General features: G+C 30.7%; 1 protein-coding gene across 1 annotated transcript; it reads right to left on the minus strand.

Annotated features, from left to right (window-relative positions):
- Positions 1-12,304: 12,304 nt before the first annotated feature.
- On the minus strand, positions 12,305-18,657 carry LOC100574240. Its single transcript, XM_003245695.4, has 3 exons — positions 18,506-18,657; positions 14,912-15,118; positions 12,305-12,889 (listed from the first exon to the last, which is right to left on the minus strand). The coding sequence occupies exons 1-3, from the start codon at positions 18,511-18,513 to the stop codon at positions 12,514-12,516; spliced, it is 591 nt and encodes a 196-aa protein (XP_003245743.1). The 5' UTR covers positions 18,514-18,657; the 3' UTR covers positions 12,305-12,513.
- Between the last annotated feature and the right edge of the window lie 4,149 nt (positions 18,658-22,806).

Raw genomic sequence — 22,806 nt, forward strand, 5'->3', positions numbered from 1 at the left:
AAAGAAACCGAAGTGAACAAAAAAAAAAGATTGATATTGCTTATCAGACCGCTCTTGGAGGAATAAATGACGCTAAATAATCATGGTCAACTACAGCTGCTTGGTGATGATACCGCGCAATAGAAAAACACGTTCTAAATTTAGATCGGATAGTTGGAATGTTGGATCACAATATTCACAGAAATACAGAATACAAAATATATACAATATAATAACAACGATATTGACAAGGTAACTTTTCCCTGCAGCCTATATAGGTATAGCCGTATAGGTCCTCTGTAAGGTCTTTGATCAAAAACTGATTTTTAAAATAATCGGGAATAACAAAACAAAAAAAAAAAAACGAAAAAATCGGCCAAGTGCGAGTCGGACTCGCCCACGAAGGGTTCCGTACCATCATCAGCTACAAACATGTTGGCAACACTGCTTATATTATATATTCTAGGATTTTTAGTATTAACTATTAATTGTTGTTATAATAGCGGCAACAGAAATACATAATCTGTTAAAATTTCAACTTTCCAACTTTCATGGTTCATGTGATACAGCCTGGTGACAGACGGACAGCAGAGCCTTGGTCATAGGGTCCCGTCTTACCGTACAGAACCCTAAAAATGAGAACCTAACCAGCTTTTGACAAAATTTTGTTTTTTCGTTGTAAGTGAAAAATAAATTACTTGAAAGACATAGAGGTATATTATTTATACTTTACCGGGCATCCTTTTTTTTGCAATTTTTTTTTTTTGAACCTTATGTAGTTAAGTACGCTGAAAACGATGGTGAAGTCAGAATTTGGCGCACGGACTTAGTTTTGAAGTTATGAGCCTAATGAAGTTCACTATTTCGCGATTTTTACGCATTCGTGCATCACACTAGTTTACTACGACTATTTCGAATATTGATATTTTTTTTTCGATGAGTGACGCAAAACGTACCCTGTGACCAGTGGCGCATTTTCAATTTTTTTCTGAGAGGTTGGGGAGGTCCAATAATTCCGACATAATATAGGTAGGTACTGATTTAAAGAAATAATGTTTTATAGATTATAAAAATTTTTTTTTTTTTTTTTCTATATTTGTTCATTGTAACGACCTCAAGGTCTTTAACAATGCTTATCACAAGTGGGTAGTAGGGAGATCATGTGATCTATTTATCTATGTATATATCACTATATGCATGATACTACCCCCCTTCTCCAAGAGGAGACATGTGCGGTCTTCACTCCCAGTGGAGTGGGACCTAGTTGGAAACCGGATGACGCAATCGGACGACAGCACGGGAAAATGGTGACTGCGTAGAATCACACACATTATAAAAATAGAAAAAATAGTTTTTCATTATATTTTAATAGGTATTTTAAATTTTATCGGCTAATTTTAACCCAAGTATATTTTATAATTTTAAAGTATAAAATCAAAATTTCTTGTGGTACGAGAGAATCTTTTAAAATGTAGCAATATGACATTATGACAATAATCGTCCATATTACTCTCTAATCTCTGGACAGAAAATAAATAGGACGTATGTAAACATGGTCACTAATTGTCGGCCTTTAAACGCCGCGCAAATTACATTAATGTTTACAGCTATTATTAAAAATAATATTATATTCCCTTACGGCTCACATCAGATCAATGACCTATTATTATTATTTACTAATTTATTTTATATTTATTTGGTACAGCGTAATAGATATTAATATATTATTATCTATCTTATTGAAAAAATATTTAAGTATGAACTGTACTTGTAGCCGCCGTCGTCGTTCGGTAACGAAATACAAACATGAAGTATACTCCGCGCGGAATAAGAACGTACCCGGGCGGCGGACCAAAACAGGTTTGCCGCGCGCAAGTCGGGCTTATGACTATAACTATATTATGTTTATAACTACGACAAGGTTGCGGGGGGAACCGGTCGCCGCCTGCGCGACGAGGTACATTCTTATTCTGCGCCGAGTATAGGTAAATGATTCTACGACAATTCAAATAGATTAATAATAGCTACCTATAGAAATGGTTTATTGGAGAATGATGTGCGTCGTAAATTTCTTGCAATTTTTTGACTGTTTCGAGAATTATTGATGTTTATCCAATACATTATGCGGGTATTTCATAAAGTGGTAATATAGGCACCTACCTGGTACATACAATACAAAGAACAGTTTAGGTACACGGCCGTGGGTTTTTGAGCGTTCAACAGCGTCCGTAACTAATTTTAAACTATATTTCATATAAATATTTTGTTCACGGGAAAAAACCATGTCCGTGAAAGCCTACACCATAAATCGGGGTCAGCAAATATGAAAGAGTTTTTAGTTTTTTTTTTTTTGGAGAGGTTCTGGGGGGGTCCAATACCCTCGGGTGAACCTAAGTTGAATGTGCGAATACGTAAAAATCGCGAAATAGTGAACTTTATTATGCCATAACTCCAAAACTAAGCCCGTGCGCCAAATTCTGACTTCACCGTCGTTTTCAGCGTACTTAACTACGTAAGTTTCCTAAAAAAAAAATTCCAAAAAAAAAATGTGCCCGGTAAATTAGAAAAGTTCCGACATAAAAATATTTTATATAAACTATGATGGCAATAAATGTAATTTTTTGCGATTATTATTGGGTTATCAAAGATATCCTGTGTTATTTTTAGTGGATTTATGTTGTTGACAACGGTTAACGACACTCGACTGCAGCTATCGACAGCTTGACGTGTATTATAATTATTTATAGTCCATCAAGTTTATAATTATTGCAATATTGCTTACATTTATTTATAACAAAACAGTAATGACAATTTGATGTTTTAATGTTTGTTATATCAAATTATTTATTTGTGAATTAGGTATGTTTAATAAAAACAAGATTTATAATATAATTATAGAAATATTTTTATTGAAGAATAGTAAGAATTAAAAAGAGGACGTCGCCCCGCAGGTGGTATCTGGTATTCTGGTTGTCTCCGTCTTACAAATGTTCAACACAGCAAAAACTGTTTTGCGCGAAACAATTTTACTCCCTCTGTATTTATAATAAAATTACCAAAATTCCACAATCCATAGGGAAGAACTTTATCTGCGTCGTAGTGTTTTCATATTTTGATGACACTAACCAATAGTTTTTAATAATTAAATGAAAAAAACCTTATGTTCTCAAACTAATAACTTTAAATGTAGGTACTTATTTAATAGATGATAAAAAACCTACGAGTCTAAACACAGAGAAATGTCAGGGCCAGCGGCGTATTTATGAATTGCTAAAGAGAGGGGATGAGGCACTGAATGACATAAGTAATAGTGGGGGGCTTTGCCTCCCACACCCCCCTTTGAGGTTTCCTATACTTACTCACTACGTACTGTACAGTTTACACAACATATTTTAATACCAATTATTAGTCATTAATTTTAGTGAATAACAATAACATGTTGATTATTTTTCATTAGATTGGAAATAAATTTCAATTTTTAATTTACACTCAAAAAATATTCTTAGAGAATAAACTATTTAATAATTACTAGGGCTAGGAACTCGGCTAGGAAAATAAAGCACTAAAAACCTACAATAAAGGAATTAAAAAAATGCCAATAATGCTACAAAAAAACTATTTTAACCAATAAAATGCAACTAAAAAAGACTTGAACATTTATAAGTTTAGCTGAAAAATATTTTTAATATCAAAAAATAATTTATTAAACACATTTTTATATGTTCACACCAAGTAATTCTTAGAACAACTAAGCACAATTTATAAATATTGAAAAAAATTAATTAAAAATTGTTTTATTAAATCTCGATAAATGTCAACGTATTACGTAACCACTACTCCCCACTCGGTAATCACTTTGACAAAATCTAAGAATCTATTTTCAGAAATATTTTCCGATAAGGCGATAATATTTCACTACGAAATCACGAAATAAATATATATAATAATACAATTAAAATAAATTAATAAATAATAATTTAGATAAATATGTACGTAAATGTTCTAAAAATGTTAAATATGCGTATAATTAACAAAAACTAATTAAAAAGCTAATAAACTGACAAAAAGTACAAGTACCAAAAAAGCGTTTATTTATGAATATCATAAGAAAATGCAAAAAAAGCAGAATCAAAATTGCATATTTGAACTCTGTGATGAATGAATCGAATTTTGTTTTTGATTAGCTATGTCCTGTAGTACTATGAAAGAAAATGCAAATGCTACAGAATCCTAGCCCTAATAATTAGCATCCTACTATCACCACCTATGTCCAATAACATAATAATACATTTAGTACAAAAATAATAGTATCATAAATATTTATTTTTTCTATAATAAATAATGATAATTACATACTCATACTTTCATTACTTTATACTTATAATACAAAATCAAGTTTTCTTTGTTTTATTTCCAGTTCATCAATTACTTCATCGATACTTATGTCTACAACTGTACCTACGTTTTTCCATACAAATAAGATAAGAATGCCGATTTCCGATACTCAATACAGTCAATAGACTGATTAGTGATTACGTGTAATATAGTATTATAAGACGATACCATAATTTAATATATCGATTTTGGTATTTTAGTCTTAAATCTTTATATCTTGTTTTTATTTTACAAATGTACAACTGTACTACAGCCGTGTCTAGCTGGTACGTCGAGTACAACCCGCATATTATACAGAAAACGTACCATTTAGGACATGGTGGAGTTTCAGTGGCGTAATAATAACAGTCTATTAATAACCTTAAAATTGATTTTTTTCTTACTGTATTTACAAAAATGAAAAATACATAGTAAATACTAAAATGATTGACAATTCAGAGTTTAAATATGTATACTTGAATCCTTTAAAAAAACAAAAAAAAAATACCAAGGGGGGATTGATCCCCAAATCCCCCCCCCCGTAAATACGCCGCTGCTTCCCTGTACGTTGTGGACTTTTAGAAATTTAGAGGGGGTAAAATTGTCTAATCAAATGCACATCATAATGACTGGCCGTTCTTTGACTTGTGCACCATTCACCGACAATCGACGGGAAACGGCCAGTGACCAACATTTGTAACAGCTCAACTTCCCACACGGCTGGTCACTGGCCACCAGTGACCAACATTGGCCAAGTACACCAGTCGTGTGGGACCGCCTTAACGCAAAACAGTTTTTGCTATGATGTACATTTATATTTGTAAGACGGATGTGACATACGGGTCACGGGTGTGACGTCGAAAAAAGAATATAAAAACAACCGTCATAAATACTTGCCGTTTGATCGGAATCTAAAAATTAAATACAAAAACGAAAAATCTTTTGCAGTATCCGCCATCTAGTAACAAAAAGCCATGACGCATCAGTGTCGAGTAAAATGGATAAAACGACATCGGTAGATAACTCTTCCGTTATTACTTAGGTACTGTCCGAAAGCGTCCACCGACTCAACCGAATGTCTTAAAATATAGTGCGAAATAAAAATATAAATTTAAAGTAAACAACAAACATTATAGAATATTAAACAATCAAAATTCAGGATTATTTAATTATTGCATAAATATTATGTAAAGACATGAATCTAAAAACATCGTCTACATACGGGGGAAAAAGATACCTACATGTAACGGTTGACAACTTGTAGTACACTTTGTACGGTCACCTGGAAAAATTTAAAACCGCGGACAGTTTGTACTATTTCAGATAGTAATAAAATGTATATGGCTGACAGTTTGTATATTTTGATGTAGAAAAAAATGTATACATATCAGTATATCCATAGATATTAAAGAATAAAATCTTTAATATTATCTATGAGTATATCACATAATTTGTTATTACAAAACAGATGTAGTTAACACTCAAAAGTCATAAATAATAATAATAGTTATGATAATAAATTCGTGCTATATACAGGCTTCGTGATTTTTTAAAAAATCCACTGTCAATAATTATAAGTCTGTAATCATAATATTATATAAATTTAAAATTTAAAGTATGGCAAATTATTTCAAGTAGGTAATTGTGTATTTGTAATTATTTTATTATTACGTATAATTATTTATTCTTAACATAGTATTTTGATATCCATTTTTAAAAATGTTTGGACTAAGTTCAGTAGTTTGGTTTTGGTTCATATTGTATTTTAGTGTATGGGTTGTTTACGGAGTGTACTGTGTCATCAAACCATGATTTAAGATAGTATCTTAAATCGTGCACCAAACTCATGTCTCATACTGATTGCGATCACGATTCGCGATCTAAGTTTTGAGCAATTTAAGTTTACCTTATCTTGTAAAATATATTATAATATAATTTTCTGGTTTATTTATATCGTACAAAGTGTTCGCGATCGATTTTTATCAATTTATTTTCACTGTACGAAATGTCCGCAGTATGCAACTCAAACAATAGATAGTACAAAGTGTCCGTTTACCAAATGTAACGGAATAGAACTTATACAGTACTGTATAACGTTATACCGCTAATACGACATAATAATAATATAATATGCTTATTGCGGGTTATCGGGAATCCTAATCGCCGCGAAGTCTTAGAACAATATAGTGCCTCTGTATGTAAAAACTGTATCCGCAATCCGCATCAAAGCGCAGTTTATTGTTCAATTTGTTATCTGGTTTCCTTCGCGCGACCGTGGCGGTAGGGCGTAATTATTAGAGCTGGTATTAGAAGAAACATAATAATATAATATATACCTAAACATATTGTGCTATGTGTATAATCTTATGTAATGAACATAATATAAAATATTATTGAATTTTGTGACAAAACAATGATGCCTAATATCTATTATACTTGCAATAAAAAAAACTGGGGTAGCCGTTCCGCTGTAAAATAGTAGAAGTCGATTTTATCTCGTCATTGGGTAGGTCACTGCGATGGACGTGTAACTTACTAACTTATGTGGAATTTTGTAGATTGTAGAACATGGTTGCTAATGCTAGTGATGTATTATCATGATATTATATTAGAAAATAAATAAAAACACATTTTATGTTATGATTATTTATATGATGTATAGGTACATGTATAAAAAAAATGTACGCTTCTTTATTCGAGTTACTACTCTTTATGGGCAATTCGTTATCGAATCTTGAATCGATTATTTCCGGAAGAAGGGATTCCATTTAAAATGTGCTCACATGTGCAGCGGCGGGTTCACCCATAGGCCACCAAGACACTGGCCTAGAGCGCAATATTTTTTGGGGCGCAATTTTTTAGTTAATTTTTACTTTTTAGTTTTTCATAAATTCATAATTCTATTTACCTAAATTTATATTTTATATTAATTTTTTTTCGTTTACAACTTACATGAAACTGGAGAATGGCTCACGTAGTCACGTCGCAGTAACGTTTTAATTTATAAGCTATAATAACCTTGCCGTTTGAGTGTAATCCTGCGACCAGCGCTAGAGGTTCGACATCGACACTCGACGAGGCAGTTGCCGGCGTTGCCTATGTTAATGCATGGAAGATGGTATACGGGTGTGCGGTGTAAACACGTACAATATTGTGAATGGCGCATGCGCAAAACGCCAGCCAAGGCGGTCAAATCTTAGATCATATACAATTGTATATGTATATATTGTATATGATCTAAGGGTCAAATATACTGCCTCGGGCCGCCGGGTACATTACTACATTATATATAGCCGCTCTACTAGCCAGGTGGGGGACAGCTCGCACATTGCTTAGTGGAATGACCCACCTCACCCCGCACCAGGCATCACAATTAGAATACTGGAATTAATTCTGGAGATCAGGTGTCTTGATAAAGTAATTAATAATAATAAATATTGCGACGACGCGCGACGCTGGCACTATCGACCATCTCCTGTATAGCGCATGCTGCATACTGCTCAGAAATTTGCTGATCGATTACGATTATAGAGACTAGAGTGCACAGATAAATCAAGGCGCAAAATGATTTAATTATTGTACAAGTGTACAAATGTACCTGTTCAAAATTGTATTAATATTTATTTGTTTAGTTAATATGTATAAATATAAAAATATCGGAATACAATTTTTATAGTTTTGTTTTAGTTCATGGAACATTACTCCCCCCCTGGGAGCACGCCAATGTACGGGGCGCTAGTGTTGTAATGCCTAGGGGTGGAAAAATGGTAAGTCCACCTCTGCACATGTGGTTCAATTTGATTTGTCCGGTATGGTGGTATCCTTATAGTTATTTTATCTATTACAAAACCTATGAAATATTTAAAAGTTATTTTAAATATTGTATTATAAATTAAAATAATATGTAGTGACTTGCCCTTAGAAGTATTGTCACAATTCAATTTTATAATAAGTATTTTTTACTCTAGAACTAAAATTGAGCGATTTATATTCAGACTGCGTAAACGCGTTTTGTCCATATCGTATGTGTGTAAGACATGTGAGTGTGACGCCGCGGTCTTAATCACTATATTGCACAAATATATTGAAATACGGCATAATTATTACCTATATAGATTTACAGTTTTACAGAGCCCCAATTATTATAGTACATGCAAAATTTTGGTAAAAATGTTTTCATAATAATTTTCTTAACAATACGACACAATCAATTTAAACAGCAAATGTATGTTATAATATTTCAAAAGCCAAATGATACATTTTCATTTTATAGGTAGGTATTCAAATAGTTGTGTAAGTCTTAAAGTTTGGCCAGAAGTTAGTGAGTGGTGAGTAGAGTGAAATATATATTTATACATAGTTGCGACAAGTGACAACAAAGCCACTCGGTACCTTTATGAATATTATATTAATTGGTATGTATAACTATATGAGGAAAAACACGTTGTTACACGATTCATATATTATCTATGTATCTCTAAGTACATGTTATATGCCTTATATATATAATATTATTATTTATGTTATTAATTTAAGAATTTTCATGATTTTTATGATCATTTAGTTTCGTTATGCCAAGTAAACAAAAGTAAAAATTACATTTACTCAGCAATCTGTTGGCCTATTTATATTTCGTCCCATTGACCCGTCTACTTCAGCTGTAGGTTTAAACTGAAAACAATACATTTACATCCTATATCCTAACCTAATCGTACTAAAATTCGATGAATAAAAAAAAACAAATTTAACCCTTTGTAAATTAACGTATCTTCTTCCCAGAGGTCTAATTTACCCGCACACATTAATTTATATATGCATATAAATCTAACTATATAAATACACTGACTAAAACTATACAGACTAAACTCTGGAAGTACTTATTAGATATTCTTGTATATATATTATATATATATATTATTGACAAAAGATAATAATACAAATCAACAAACATGATTAACCAATAACAACCAATATATTATACACCGGTGGGGTTTCCTAAAATTTTCTTTCATATAAATCTTCTCCGTGAAATACTCTTTCGTTAAAAAAAAATCAAGAAGATCTGATAAGTAGATCCAGAGTTTAGCATGTACAGAGATTTTCATTTCACATTTTTATAGTTAGATGTTATATTATAATTTATATTTAAAAAGTAAAGCAAAATATATATTTTTTTTATTATTATTATAGGTATAGCTTAAAAACCCATCATTGCTTATAGACGCATAATAATAATACTATTAATACTGATTAAATATGTATATTATGTACAATAACAAATCGTCGATGTATATAATAAATGGTTTGTTTGTTATTGTGGCAACGAATTAAAACGATTCACTATAATTCTGTATTGAAATTTTTAGAACGATCAACGAATCATTTTATACGACGTCAATCATGAGTCATGAGCCATTTATAAACAAAAATTTCCATCTGAAATCTCAAAATTCCAGTTTTAACACTTCTTGGGGTTGGTCCTCTTCATTTTTAAATTAGCCTACCGTTTAAGTTTGGCCAAATTACACACATTGTAAAAATTTTATCAAGATCGGTCCAGTAGTTTCGGAGTTTATCCCGGACAAAGACATGACACGAGATTTATATATATCTATATATATAAAAATGGAGACAACAATGTATAACAATTCATCAATCGAGAACGGCTGGTCCGATTTGGCTCAAATTTTTTTTAAGATGTTCGTAACTGCCAGGAGAAGGTTTTTACGAAATAAAATTTTAGGAAAATCCACCGGAAAGGTAGGAAATCCCTAAATCAGTATGTCAAAAATACAACAGTGGCGCAACAGTGCATTATAAGTATTATATTGGTTGCTATTGGTTAATCGTGCATGTTTGTTGATTTCATAAAATATAAAAATGAATCGCAAAATGTGTTGCTAAGCGCAATAGTTCTACTGTACGTGTGTTGTGACTGAACTCCTCCTAAATGGTTAGACCGATTTGAATGAATTTTTTTGTATGCGTTTGCGTTTATTCATCTGATTTTAGTACGGTTAGGTTAGGTTAGGATTTTGTATTAATTGATTATATCAATCCACCATAGGTAGAATACGACAAACTTGGTATAACTTTGATACATTAGAGTTAAATCATACACTAACGTACATACAGCACGGGGTCCGCGATCTACCGCAGGTAGATTGCTTACCTGATAATGTACTGCTGCGAATCAGAATTTTTATTCCGGGCAACGGAAAAGTTAAGATTAATTTTGAAACCATACACCGAATATTAAATAACGAATTGAACAAAGTTTGAGTCACATATAGTTGGTACACTTAATGGGCAACGAAGTGCACGGGTTTAGCTAGTATAAATATATATGTATATATATAAGAAAGATATTATACGTAATATTATATGATTTACATGTACCCCCCACGACTTTTTAAAAAATAACTGGTAAACAATATTTAAACGTACTTATTTAACTTTAGATATTTAAAATGTTTTTTTTAGTATAGTACTTATATTTTAAGGAAATAATACATAAAAACCCGACTCTCTATGTTATAGCTGCAGTACATAACTAAGATAATATTACTTCGAATAAACACTTAACACTATTGAATTTAAATTAATGAAATATGAAGTATTAACTTTTATTAAACTACAATAAAATGAGTAGTTTTATAGACATAAAGTACATTTACCTATTCATTTTATAATTTTCTCATGCAATTGACAATTTGTGAAATAGTTAGAAAAATGTATGTTCCTGCGAGCATAGCGAGAGGCTTTGTAAAGCATGTTTTGTCAAAAGGGGCAAAGGGCCCATATGGAATTTCAGCCCCAGCTCAATAGGTTCTTAATCCAGCCCATGGATTTATGATCTATTGAATTTATGACATAAACCAACATGTTAAATGTTTTACCCTCTCCCCCCTCCTCCACACACACACACGTGCACACACGTGCACACAAATGAACAAAATACACCCCTATACATTTGATATTATATCCTCATTTATCAACATGTATAAATAATTATAATAATAAATTTCCCTTAATAAAAAATATATATTATGAATAATATAATTGCACGAGGACTACCGAACAATCTTTTTATCGTTGTCGATAATAGTTAAATAATCCACCAAAAATAATTTTTAATATTTATTATACTGGCTATTATCGCAGGTAAATAAATATAAACTATAAAAACGAATTAAAAATATTTATCTATAGAATACTGTTGAAATAGTGGGTATGTATATATAGTCTGGAATGTTATATCCTTCAACACAACTCATCGTTATCCCTATATCAATTGGTTTTATGTTTTCAATATTTGTAAAAAAAAAATATATTTGTTTTGTGAAAACATTATGTTATGAGAAGGTACCCGTTTTTATATGATATTATCTATCTACTTCAAATGATATAAAAATATTTATTTTAAAAATCACAAAGTCAACTGAAATGATGGACAATGTGTGTTTTGTTTTAAAATAATCAGTCAGTATGTCAGTTGGACTAGAAAATCATAACATAAATAAATATTCTAGTTTTATTTGACTTTCCTTATGTTCTTATCCAGTTACCCTCACATAAATCGAACAATGTACTCATACATAATTATACTATAATATGCGATGATATTTTATTTGTCTTCTATTTAAACATATAATATATGTAATACCGTTTATTTTATCTATGTAATTATTATTATGTTCGCTATGAAGCTATAATATTACTGTTGAGCTTTATTTTGTCATTTAGCACTTGAGTTTTAATAACTTTTCGTTTTTTTAAATTAAACTATTTTTCTAATTTAAAAGTTTAAACCTATCATTTTTTTAATATTTAAAATTGTAATTTTGGGGAAGGTAATGGTTTTTACCAAGTTTACTTAAACAGTAATAATAAAATGTCTTGATGAACCAAACATCTCAATATTTTAGCGATGTCTATAAAATATACAGAATATTATAAATATCATCAATATATTATGTATATTACCTATGTTCACAACAAAATAATATAATATTTGTGTGTTATCAAGTAATAGCTTAGGTACCTATCAACACTGCATATAGTGAGAATATGTAGTACTATATAGTATATTTGATAATAGTAGTTTAAATATTATTAGGTAACTATTATATTATGCGACTGTCACACATCACTGATCACTCATTGGTCAAAGTCGGATGGGCTGTAACTGTCGACCCGGGACAACGGTGGCACGTAGTAGATTACCCTAGTGGTGCTGACAGGCTGCGGCACATCCGGCGATAAGTTGCTGCAAGGCGACAAATCGAACGGCACTATCGTGGGGCTGCAACCCTTAATCGAGTACGTGACGATTGTTTCCGGTTGCTGGGACGCGTCACTTCGAACCACGGTCGTCGCCGCCGCCGATGCTTTTTTCCCGAGATTCCGTCTCAGTTCTCCGACGAAGCGCCACCACCAGCTTAGGGCACGACTACCACTCTCCGTCGGGGACTTCCGGTCCCGAGCCCTGTCGGACCAGTAGTTGTCCTTCAGGTATGGCGTACGCGTCGCTGACCTGAAAAACGAAAAACCGTGTACCAACAGATCATGATATTATTATATTATCGCTCAAAGATGGTTGCAACACATCGATTTTAATAACCATTTAAATACAGGGTGATTGACTAAGCGTAAAACACTCATTATCTCAAAAAGTATTCACTTGAGTGAACACTGAGTGTTTTACGCTTAATCAATCACCCTGTATAATATTATTAATGTCATTCACGGTTTCGCCGCAAATGCAATTTTTTGTAATAAATGATTCTGCGTGGTTTTTAAATATGGAACGGCAAACATGTAAAACATATAACATTATAATAACCTACATCTTATCGCGGCCATGTGCAATAGAGGTTCCTGCTGTTTTAAAAACAAGACTTCCGGAAAAAATATGATTTTAGTTTACACATTATTAACATATTTTTTGAACTTGTCGTATTTGATATTTTGATTTTATTCTATTACAGTTTTGTTTAGGAAATTTCATAAGCTTTAGTTTTGTACCAAAACCTCGAGATATTTTCGTAAGACAGCAGCAGAGCTGCATTATCAACTGTCAAAAGTTTATAAATTTAATTTTGTTGTTAAAGTATAAGATAAATGTAAATGACTATTATAATCTTATTATCATTTATAATAACAAAAGTTGTAGCTCGGTGTGGTGCGGTGTTTGCATTCAGTCACGAATGTCCTCCGAGTGTACGCACCGACCGATGTCACTAGTTCTCGGATGGGTGACCACTCAGGATTTTTATTGATAAATCTTTGCCACACATACACACACGTGTTCAAACCAACAACACAGTAGTAGGCTAATGCCTCAGTTGTCGAAGTCTTATAATTTCGAATAAAAAAAATAATAAAATAACAAGAGCAAACGAACGTATGGCAACGTCTCATACAAAAAATCATGCAGAATCGTGTTTATATCTATGTTTGCAAATAATATACATACATATACATTTAACGGTATTTGTGGAATCGTGTACTTATCTATAAGTTTAAAAAGAGTTGTTAAGATAATCTTCACGATTCCAACAATTTGAGGAATTGTTTTTTACCGGTATCGACTACTCAGGGATCATCTTAACAAACAAACGTGACGTTCGACAGGATATACATTTTTTTTTGTTACTTGAATCGTTTTAAAATTTTAAAACAAAAAAGTTTTTTGTTTATCACATTATGTTCCTATTTAAAAAAGTTTGAAGCAAAATATATATATATATAGCCAACTAAAAGTTATTCCAGCTCCCGGCTACACGTATGTGTGTTTTCTTAATACAATTTTTATCTCGTACCTGAAAGTCGACCGATGTCTGTATACTCAAACTTGAAAGTTTTCACATCAAAATATATAATATAAAATGTACACACGGAGTATCAATATATCATACTAATATATAGGTAAGTACATCGAGTAGCCATATTATGTATAGGTTACTGTAGTATCTATCATAATATAATTATTTTAACATAATATTAATCTAATATACAACTATACATTATAATATCAATTATATATATATATATATGCGGGACATTAACAATATTGACTCAGTGCGATGTAGGTATACTCCGGTACTATATAACATAAGTTTACGATGATATTATACAAACATATTAATATATGTTATGTCATGGCACACATATTAATAGTTATTAGGTATACACACATTATATATACTATTAGACATACACTATATATTATTATTATTTATGCGCACATATATCGACCACGGGACTATCTCGAGTTTCGTCGTCGTGTCGCCTGACTATATAATCGTATTCAGATTGATATAGTTGTAGTCATGCGATGGTATAATTCATCATGGTTGATCTATCAGGAAATATCCAGAGTTGGGCTGAGCTAAACTTTTAGACACGACACGACATACGACGTAGCTTTAAAAACCCTCAGACTCTCATTAAAAACCCAAATGACGGACGATGATATTATAATCGTATTATATAATAATCATGAATATACATATAGGTAATACAATTTTAACTGTAACTTTGCAGTATTACATACCGCGTGTCATCCTCGTCCTCATCCTCATCCTCATCTTGGCACACAGGAACCCCTTCTTCGACCACGACGCAAGAACTGGTAAAATCTTCTGCGGTTGATACCACGCGGCTGCTATGTATCGAGGGCGTCGCAGTTTTCGTTGTACAGTTGACATTGGCTACTATTAATAGTATTATGCAAATCACCACGATCACAGACATCAGGAATCTAAAACCAAAGGAGATTTTTCGGATTTCAGTACATTTTAAAGTCAAATCGCATTACTATATCAGAATAATATTTTATTATATTTTACTTGTTAGATATAGCTGTGTTACCCAACTTTGCCCTAGTTAAAATGAATCGATTATCTTTCTATCGTTTTTCGTTTTGCGCATTTAAAATGTATTATTTAATACAAGGAATATTACAATGATTTATTTTATGATTTTTCATTCTTAATACAATTATGGGTATATTTTTTATGTAAACACAAAAACTGGAGACAGATTCAACGACTGCTTAAAAGTCTACGTGAATCCAATGTCGGAAAATCATATTGTAATACATAGTAATCATTGTAATAATATGTCTTGTGTTCATAAGTATATTTGATTTTAGATTTTTTTATCTAAAAAAAAAAATATATTTGTAAACATTTTTATATAGCACATTTTTACTAATAATTAAAAAAGTGATAAGACGTAGGGTGTGGATTTGTATGTATTAAAAATTCAAAAATATGTACATATATATGTATTTAATTTTATCCAAATATGTAATTCAAAATACAACACTTATGTGTAAAAAAAATGTTTTTATTCTTGACAAAAAAATTATAAAATTAGTATATTAAATAAGTATGTAAATATAAATTATACAACACTACCTTCCTTCATGCCATTCTCTGTCCCTTTTATATCTTATGTTAAACCTTTTACTTATTGTGCCCCCTTGTACAGATTGTAAATATTCATAAAATAAATGTATTTTCAAAAAAAAAAAAACAACACTACATTATATTATTATTTTATTAATATTAATTAGGAATACAAATAAAATTAAAAATTAAAAATTTAAAGTATTCATTCATTTGAATCTACTTCGTCATCAACAATCATATACGTATAATTTGCACACGCACGGACTAGAGAAGATAACAACTCATAATAGAAAACAGCGATACATTACTAATTCTGTAAATAGCTCAATATTTAACAAAAATATATAATATCAATAAAATATGTAAAAAATATGTAATTTAGATTAAATATGTAAAAATATCAAATATGTAATATCAACTATAGCTTAAAATAATCAGATAGTCCTGTAACATATTTCTGTAAAGGATTCATTCGAATATTATCAATCACGACAAAAGTGTAAATACATACAAATCCTCACCCTAGTGATAAGTGATATAATCTATACCTAACCAATGGCATCACTTAAAACAAACAAAACATATTTGATTTTCGTGAGCCGAAACAAAACTCATGTGTGACTGTGTGGCCACCATATTATATCGACTGAACCCTCTACAAACCCTCCCCGAGCTCAAGGAATCTATTGATATAAATTTTATTTAAAACGGTTCAGTAGTTTTTGAGTACCTACATAGAGGACGACTGGACGAACAAACAAACAAACATTAATTTTTATATGTTAGATTATTAATAATTTATTACTCGTAGGTACCTATTATGCAATGGTAATATAATATGTTTTGCACAATGCACTATTTACAGTTTGCTAGTATACTAAAGGTACTTCGTACATGTGCATATATCTATTACCTATTGTTAATGCGAATAAAGTCATGCGAATAATGCGTCATAAGTGGGTGTAGGTTGTAGGTAATTGTTTATAAGTATTGTAAATTTGTACGCATGCGTATGGTCACAGTTTACCGAATTAGTTCATTCGATAGACAGTTATCATAAATATGATTTTGCCTTCAGCCTTTCAACCAAAAAATACTTTTGTATTTCAATCGTGTCAAATATACATTTTACCAAGCTAATAAGCTTGTAAATATATCTACAATAAAACTAGTAACCAGAAGCAGCAGAGCTGTGGAAGTTATTACTTATTGATTACTTTTGAACAAAACAGGAAATCTACACGTTAGATTAGACAATTATGAGTTTTAAATAATATTAGAAATACACGACTAGTAGTCTTACATTTTAAAAATCTTTAATTATTACAAAAATACTTTGATAAATATATAGTGTAACTGTTATATTCTGGCTGTATATTAGGTTATACATATAAGTACCTATATTACAATTATAATCTTCTCGTTATCATTACCTATATATTATTAAGTATTTTTTATCCATACAAATATTTTAACCAGGGCGTTACAATTATTGGGAGGGGTCCTTCATAAATTCTAATTTTAATCATAACAATTAATGATTTATATAGGGCATAGGCACTAACAGTTATAAAATATCACAATAAAAATGAATGTTAGTTTAAAGAAAGAATTTATAATTTATAGCTTAAACAAAAGTAAATACTTACTATAATAGGTCATACATTTTATCACACCAAAAACTAATTGTTTTATGTGCTTACAATTAATTTATATTATATTAAAATAAAATAAATTGAAGTTCCAAATAATGTACTACCTACTTATTTTTATTGATCGACAGACAAGATACCAGATATCACGTTATCTCGTATTCTCGTTACGATTCAACTCGAATAATCACATTTGTTATTTTGTATAAAAAATGAAAATTCTAAAGAATAAAGTAATAAAGTATATTCAAAAGATATAAAACTATAACATTATGTGTAGTCAATTTTATGTGTCATTTATAATACTATAAACTTTAAAAGTTTTTTACAAACAAAGAATTAAATATAATTTATGCGATTTTATGATAGTTGGAAAACTCTGTAAACCAAATCTAGTTGAATTCACAAGTTTTATAATTCTGTAAATTATACCCAAATCATACCAAAAAATCTAAAAATGTTCTAAAGTTTTTATGGGATTTTACAAAATAATAGAAAATATTCAGTTCACATTTATTTTAAAGTTTTAACGATCATTAATTACAAACTATGATCATAACACAAATACACATATATACCAATAATTTATAATAACTAACAGTATAATATATTATGATAGCATAATACCTATGCATTAGATAGATATGGAGTAATATAGTGTTATTCACTTTTCTGTAAATTTATTGTAAAATAAAATTGAAATATTTATAATTCTGTAGTAGTAGTTACATATAATTAATAATTAAATAAAAAAATTATAAAAATTCCATATTGTTCGATAAAAACGTTTCAACAAGACAATGGGAAAAATGTACTTTCTTTATTATTTCTTTATTCGTTTTAATACTAATTATTATTATCATATTGTGCTAATATGAATATAAGCATTAAGTTCACGTATTAATCTTTTTAATTTATATTTTATAAATACATACCTAATTTATTTTAAACATTTAATGAATTAAAGTTATTAAACACCTATATCTATAATCATACCAAACTAATTTTATCATGAGTATTACAGCAAATTATTTTTGAAGTCTTACTAATCTACTAAAAAGGTTAGGTACATTTACTTACTTCATCATTTTGCAACTTAATCCAATCGAATTAAAACGAATCTCGACACTGGGAATGTTTACCGAGGTATGTTATGGTAGGTACGACACAAAAGTTAAAACTGTAGAAAATAATTTAGGTAATAGTATTATAGCCTATAGGTAAACTGAAAAAATAATTAATGATAAAAAAAACCAATTGTATATTAAATAATCAAATCAGGATGTTAGATAATAATTACAAATTAAATTCCACTACTTCACATTGTTTATCCGATTAAGAAAAAAATATTCTTTATTATTTCATATTTTTGTCACGAACGCTCAACGCATTATTAGGAACTGTTTTTATTAAACCTAAATAGTAAAATGAACTACATTGAACAGATTGTTTGATTATATATTATGCATATGCCATATAGTATTAAAATTCTATAATAATAATAATAATAATGGTATATTAATATTATTAATTTTATTATTGACCATAAATCTCAATTTATGCTTATTTATATTAAAAAAAATATAGCTATTATATTATTACAATAATTCAAAATTTAAAATTTGAATTATTATTGTTTTTATTTCTTTGAACTGTAACTAGACGTAAAAACTTCAACAGTGATTAAAATTGGCTTTTAACGTTATGTTTTATTGCTTTGAAAATAGTTGTTATTAATATTGTAATTTTATAAAGTAACAAAAGTTATATAATACGGGTTCTATCTATATATGCCACCCTGCTGTATCGTTATTCGTTAAAAATAAATTATAAAGTGAACTATACTTACTGAAAAATTATTTAACTGCAGTTTGAACTATAATGTTATAGTTGTATGCAATGATAATAAGTTTTAAGCGATATGAAATAATAATATAATATTTTAGGGGCAGGTCAAGGGAATGATCAATACAGTTAGATATAATAATGTGCAAGTACTTATGTATATTAAAAAAAAATTGCTCATACCTTATAGCTGCCCTATTTAATACCACTATAGGCATATTATCGTGCATTCGTGGTGTTAATAACAGGAAACATTCGGCTGATAGGTATTAGAAAATGAAAAAACTTTTAATGATTTACTGCAGCTCACAGAACAAATCTGAAAGTGGGAATCCTGCAGCAGGATTAATACCTCTGCCGCCTCCACCACCACGAACACCAACGTCCGCGAACGATGACGACAATAAGTCTACACAGTTTAGCGACGGAGGGGAAAGTTGAAACGTTTAATTTTTTTCTCCGAAGTCAATAAATTATTTACGCGCGACTGCTGCTGCAGCCGTACACGATCCGTTCGATAAAGCATTTCACAGGCCGTGAAAAAATTTCATTTTTCTACGATTTCAGGTAGGTAAACGCGGTAATTAGCGCAAGGCGATGTCGAGGAACGCATAGGTAGTCATATATAGGTGTGTAATTTAATATAATATTATTATAATAATTATTGTGCAGCAAGGCTGCAGTCGTCCGGTCCGGACGACTCGGGACACTTGTCCTGGCCCGATGGGTGGCGGACGCGACAAGAGGCGACAAGCTATATGTGCGACCGGACGTCCGTTCGGGCTGCGACTGCAGGGTGGCGAAGCCAGCGGGGGGAGGCCGTTCAATCTGTCGCTGTAAAACAAAACCATCCTGACCGAATGTATATATAAAGGCCCCTACGCACACATAGTGTAGGTTTACGCGAAACTCACACGTGGGGTTTATCGTCCAGACCTGCAGGTGCAGCAGCAGCAGCAGCAGTGAAGGTGGTGGCACCGGACTGTCACGAGAACTTTGGGCGAGTATTATAGTGAGGTGAGGGGGTCTGGACCGTATAGAGGGGGTGAAAAGCTCGAGGTATGTACATGCATGTATATACATATATATATATATCATGCACATATATACACGTGGTGGTATATTAATAAACTCCGGACCACCGCCTATATCGTCATCCCTTCTACGAGTCGAGCGTGTCTGACGTGTATATAAGAGCTTTTTAATTGATCGGACCGTCCACCGGCTCTGACCCTATCTCGTCGGCGTCACGACCGAATCCACCCCACCGTATTATTTCGTGTACAGCCAGGTTAGGTCTCTGTTTAGCGTCCGGCCCTCGTTTTCGGCCGCTCTACACCGCGAAACCGAGGCTATGTCGTTATTGTCACTCTCTGTCACGTCTAATATAATACATAGGTAGGACTTGTATAATCTGTTCGTCATTCTCAAACGATACGATACGACAGTAGGTCCGACGAGTATATAAAACGTACAATAAGACGTATTATTAAGTAGTATATAATGATTATAGAAAATACACACAGTTGTAGTTAATAGCATAATTTGCAGTGTTGGGTAAGTTACTTTTAAAAAGTAATTAAGTTACTTTACTCGTTACTTTACTCGTTCCTTAGAGATACCTACATGTAATTAAGTTACTTTACTCGTTACTCAAATAAAATTGCACTGTTATAGTGAAATTACTTTACTTTTCATATAAAAAAGTAACTCATTACTTTCTCGTTACAAAAAAAAAATAATATATTTTTTTTCAAATTTCTTTGCAATTATCATTCTGCAGGCAATAATGTAACTTTTTATAAAAATACATTACCTATGCTAAAAAGGTATAATTTTAAAAATGTTACAAAAAAAAGAAGATGTACAGTTAATACATATTTACATAACAATACTACAATAGTAATTACTGATGAGTTATGACTATTAAAAAATAGCACTTATTAATTGTAGCTACTTATCAATAGTAACTAATCATTATATAGATAAGTATAGACGTATAGTATAGTATAGTTTTGTATTTGTGTCACAAACTGACAACATAAACCTATACCTATACCTATCTGTAGAGTGTCAACTGATCGACTGACACCAAATAAGGAATAATAGCACTCAATCTTGTATTTGTGTTATTAAATATTATGTTTGTGAAAATAAAATCATAATACATAATATAGAACACAATTTATTATAACTTACACAATCATAAAAATAAACCGTTTCTTATAAATGCCAAATGTGAAATGGCTATAATGATTTATAACGGTGTAATGTTTAAATATTTTGATTTTATTTAATTATCAGAAATATAACGTTATTTTCTAATGTAAATTCTAAATATAGTAATAACTAATAAGTATTTTCAAATTAAGCAGTTTTTGTTATTTCAAATTAAACACTAAATTATTTATAAAACCTGTATAGTTAATAGGAGCGTATATAACACATTAGTCCACGTTATAATAGATATCATAGGAAACGTTCTGCGAAGGTACTTATTCAGAGGAATCAAATTTTTTTTTTTTTGGCAATAGGTAGGTACTTGATAATTCAAAACAGTAACGAGTTATTTTATAGAAATTACTTATCAAGAGTGATTTCCATTACATTTTCGTTACTAGGATATAATTCTAATGAAATTACGTAACACGTTACTTCCGTTACGTTAATACCCAACACTGATAATTTGCATACGTATATAGTCATTGGGAGTAATTATATTCAGTAGCTATATACGTATTTAGAGTTATTGCGGTTCATTGGATTTATGCAAACACTAAAAACGTCGATATTACACTGTGTCTTGTATTCATCTATTGTAAATTAAGGTAAGTAGGTGTACAGAGATTCATCAAATTTTCCTATACATTTTTTCATCTTGTAAAGTTGTACTCTGTGTGTCTGTAATAATAAAATGCTGTTGACGAAAAATTAAATCAAACCGGGTTAAAAAAAAATTAAAAACTAACAGTAAAATAAAATAATAGTTTCGATCAAATTATGTTAAATATTAAAACACTTAACATTTTTATATTGAAACACTTTTTTCTTTGCTCCTTTAATATTAACTATAACTATATTTATAATGATGACAGCTAATTCATTTTTTTCCTAGGTCATAGTATATCCCTACAATTCAGCCGTCTCTGACTTCAGTATTGACCTTGATAATTAATGAGTGACGATTAATAGAAGATAACATAATTTAGGTAATATGTATTTTGTTAAAATTTCATTCGAATGTTCTGTTGCAGTTTAAACCAGGGAGTCAAAACGGGTTAAAATATTTCGGGTTTCGGGTTTTGTGTTAAAAACCAGGTAAATTTTTTTACGTTTTTCTGGTTTCATGTTAAAAACCGGGTACAATTTTTTGCGGGTTTCGGGTTTAATTCTAAAAACCGGGTAAAATTTTTTGTGGGTTTCGGGTTTTGTTTTAAAAACCGGGTACAAATTTTTGCGGGTTTCGGGTTTAAAACCGGGTTACCCTTTTGTGGGTTTTGAATTTTGAGTAGGCGTGACTAGACTTCATCCGCAGT

Source organism: Acyrthosiphon pisum, chromosome A1 (assembly GCF_005508785.2).
Source record: "Acyrthosiphon pisum isolate AL4f chromosome A1, pea_aphid_22Mar2018_4r6ur, whole genome shotgun sequence".
Lineage (NCBI taxonomy): Eukaryota > Metazoa > Arthropoda > Insecta > Hemiptera > Aphididae > Acyrthosiphon > Acyrthosiphon pisum.

Bases quoted from the DNA above. Each gene is read 5' to 3' on its own strand.
- LOC100574240 (XM_003245695.4), bottom strand. The intron at 12,890-14,911 runs GTATGTAATACT...TTCGTTTTTCAG, and splicing joins GAGGACGAGGATGACACGCG to GTCAGCGACGCGTACGCCAT.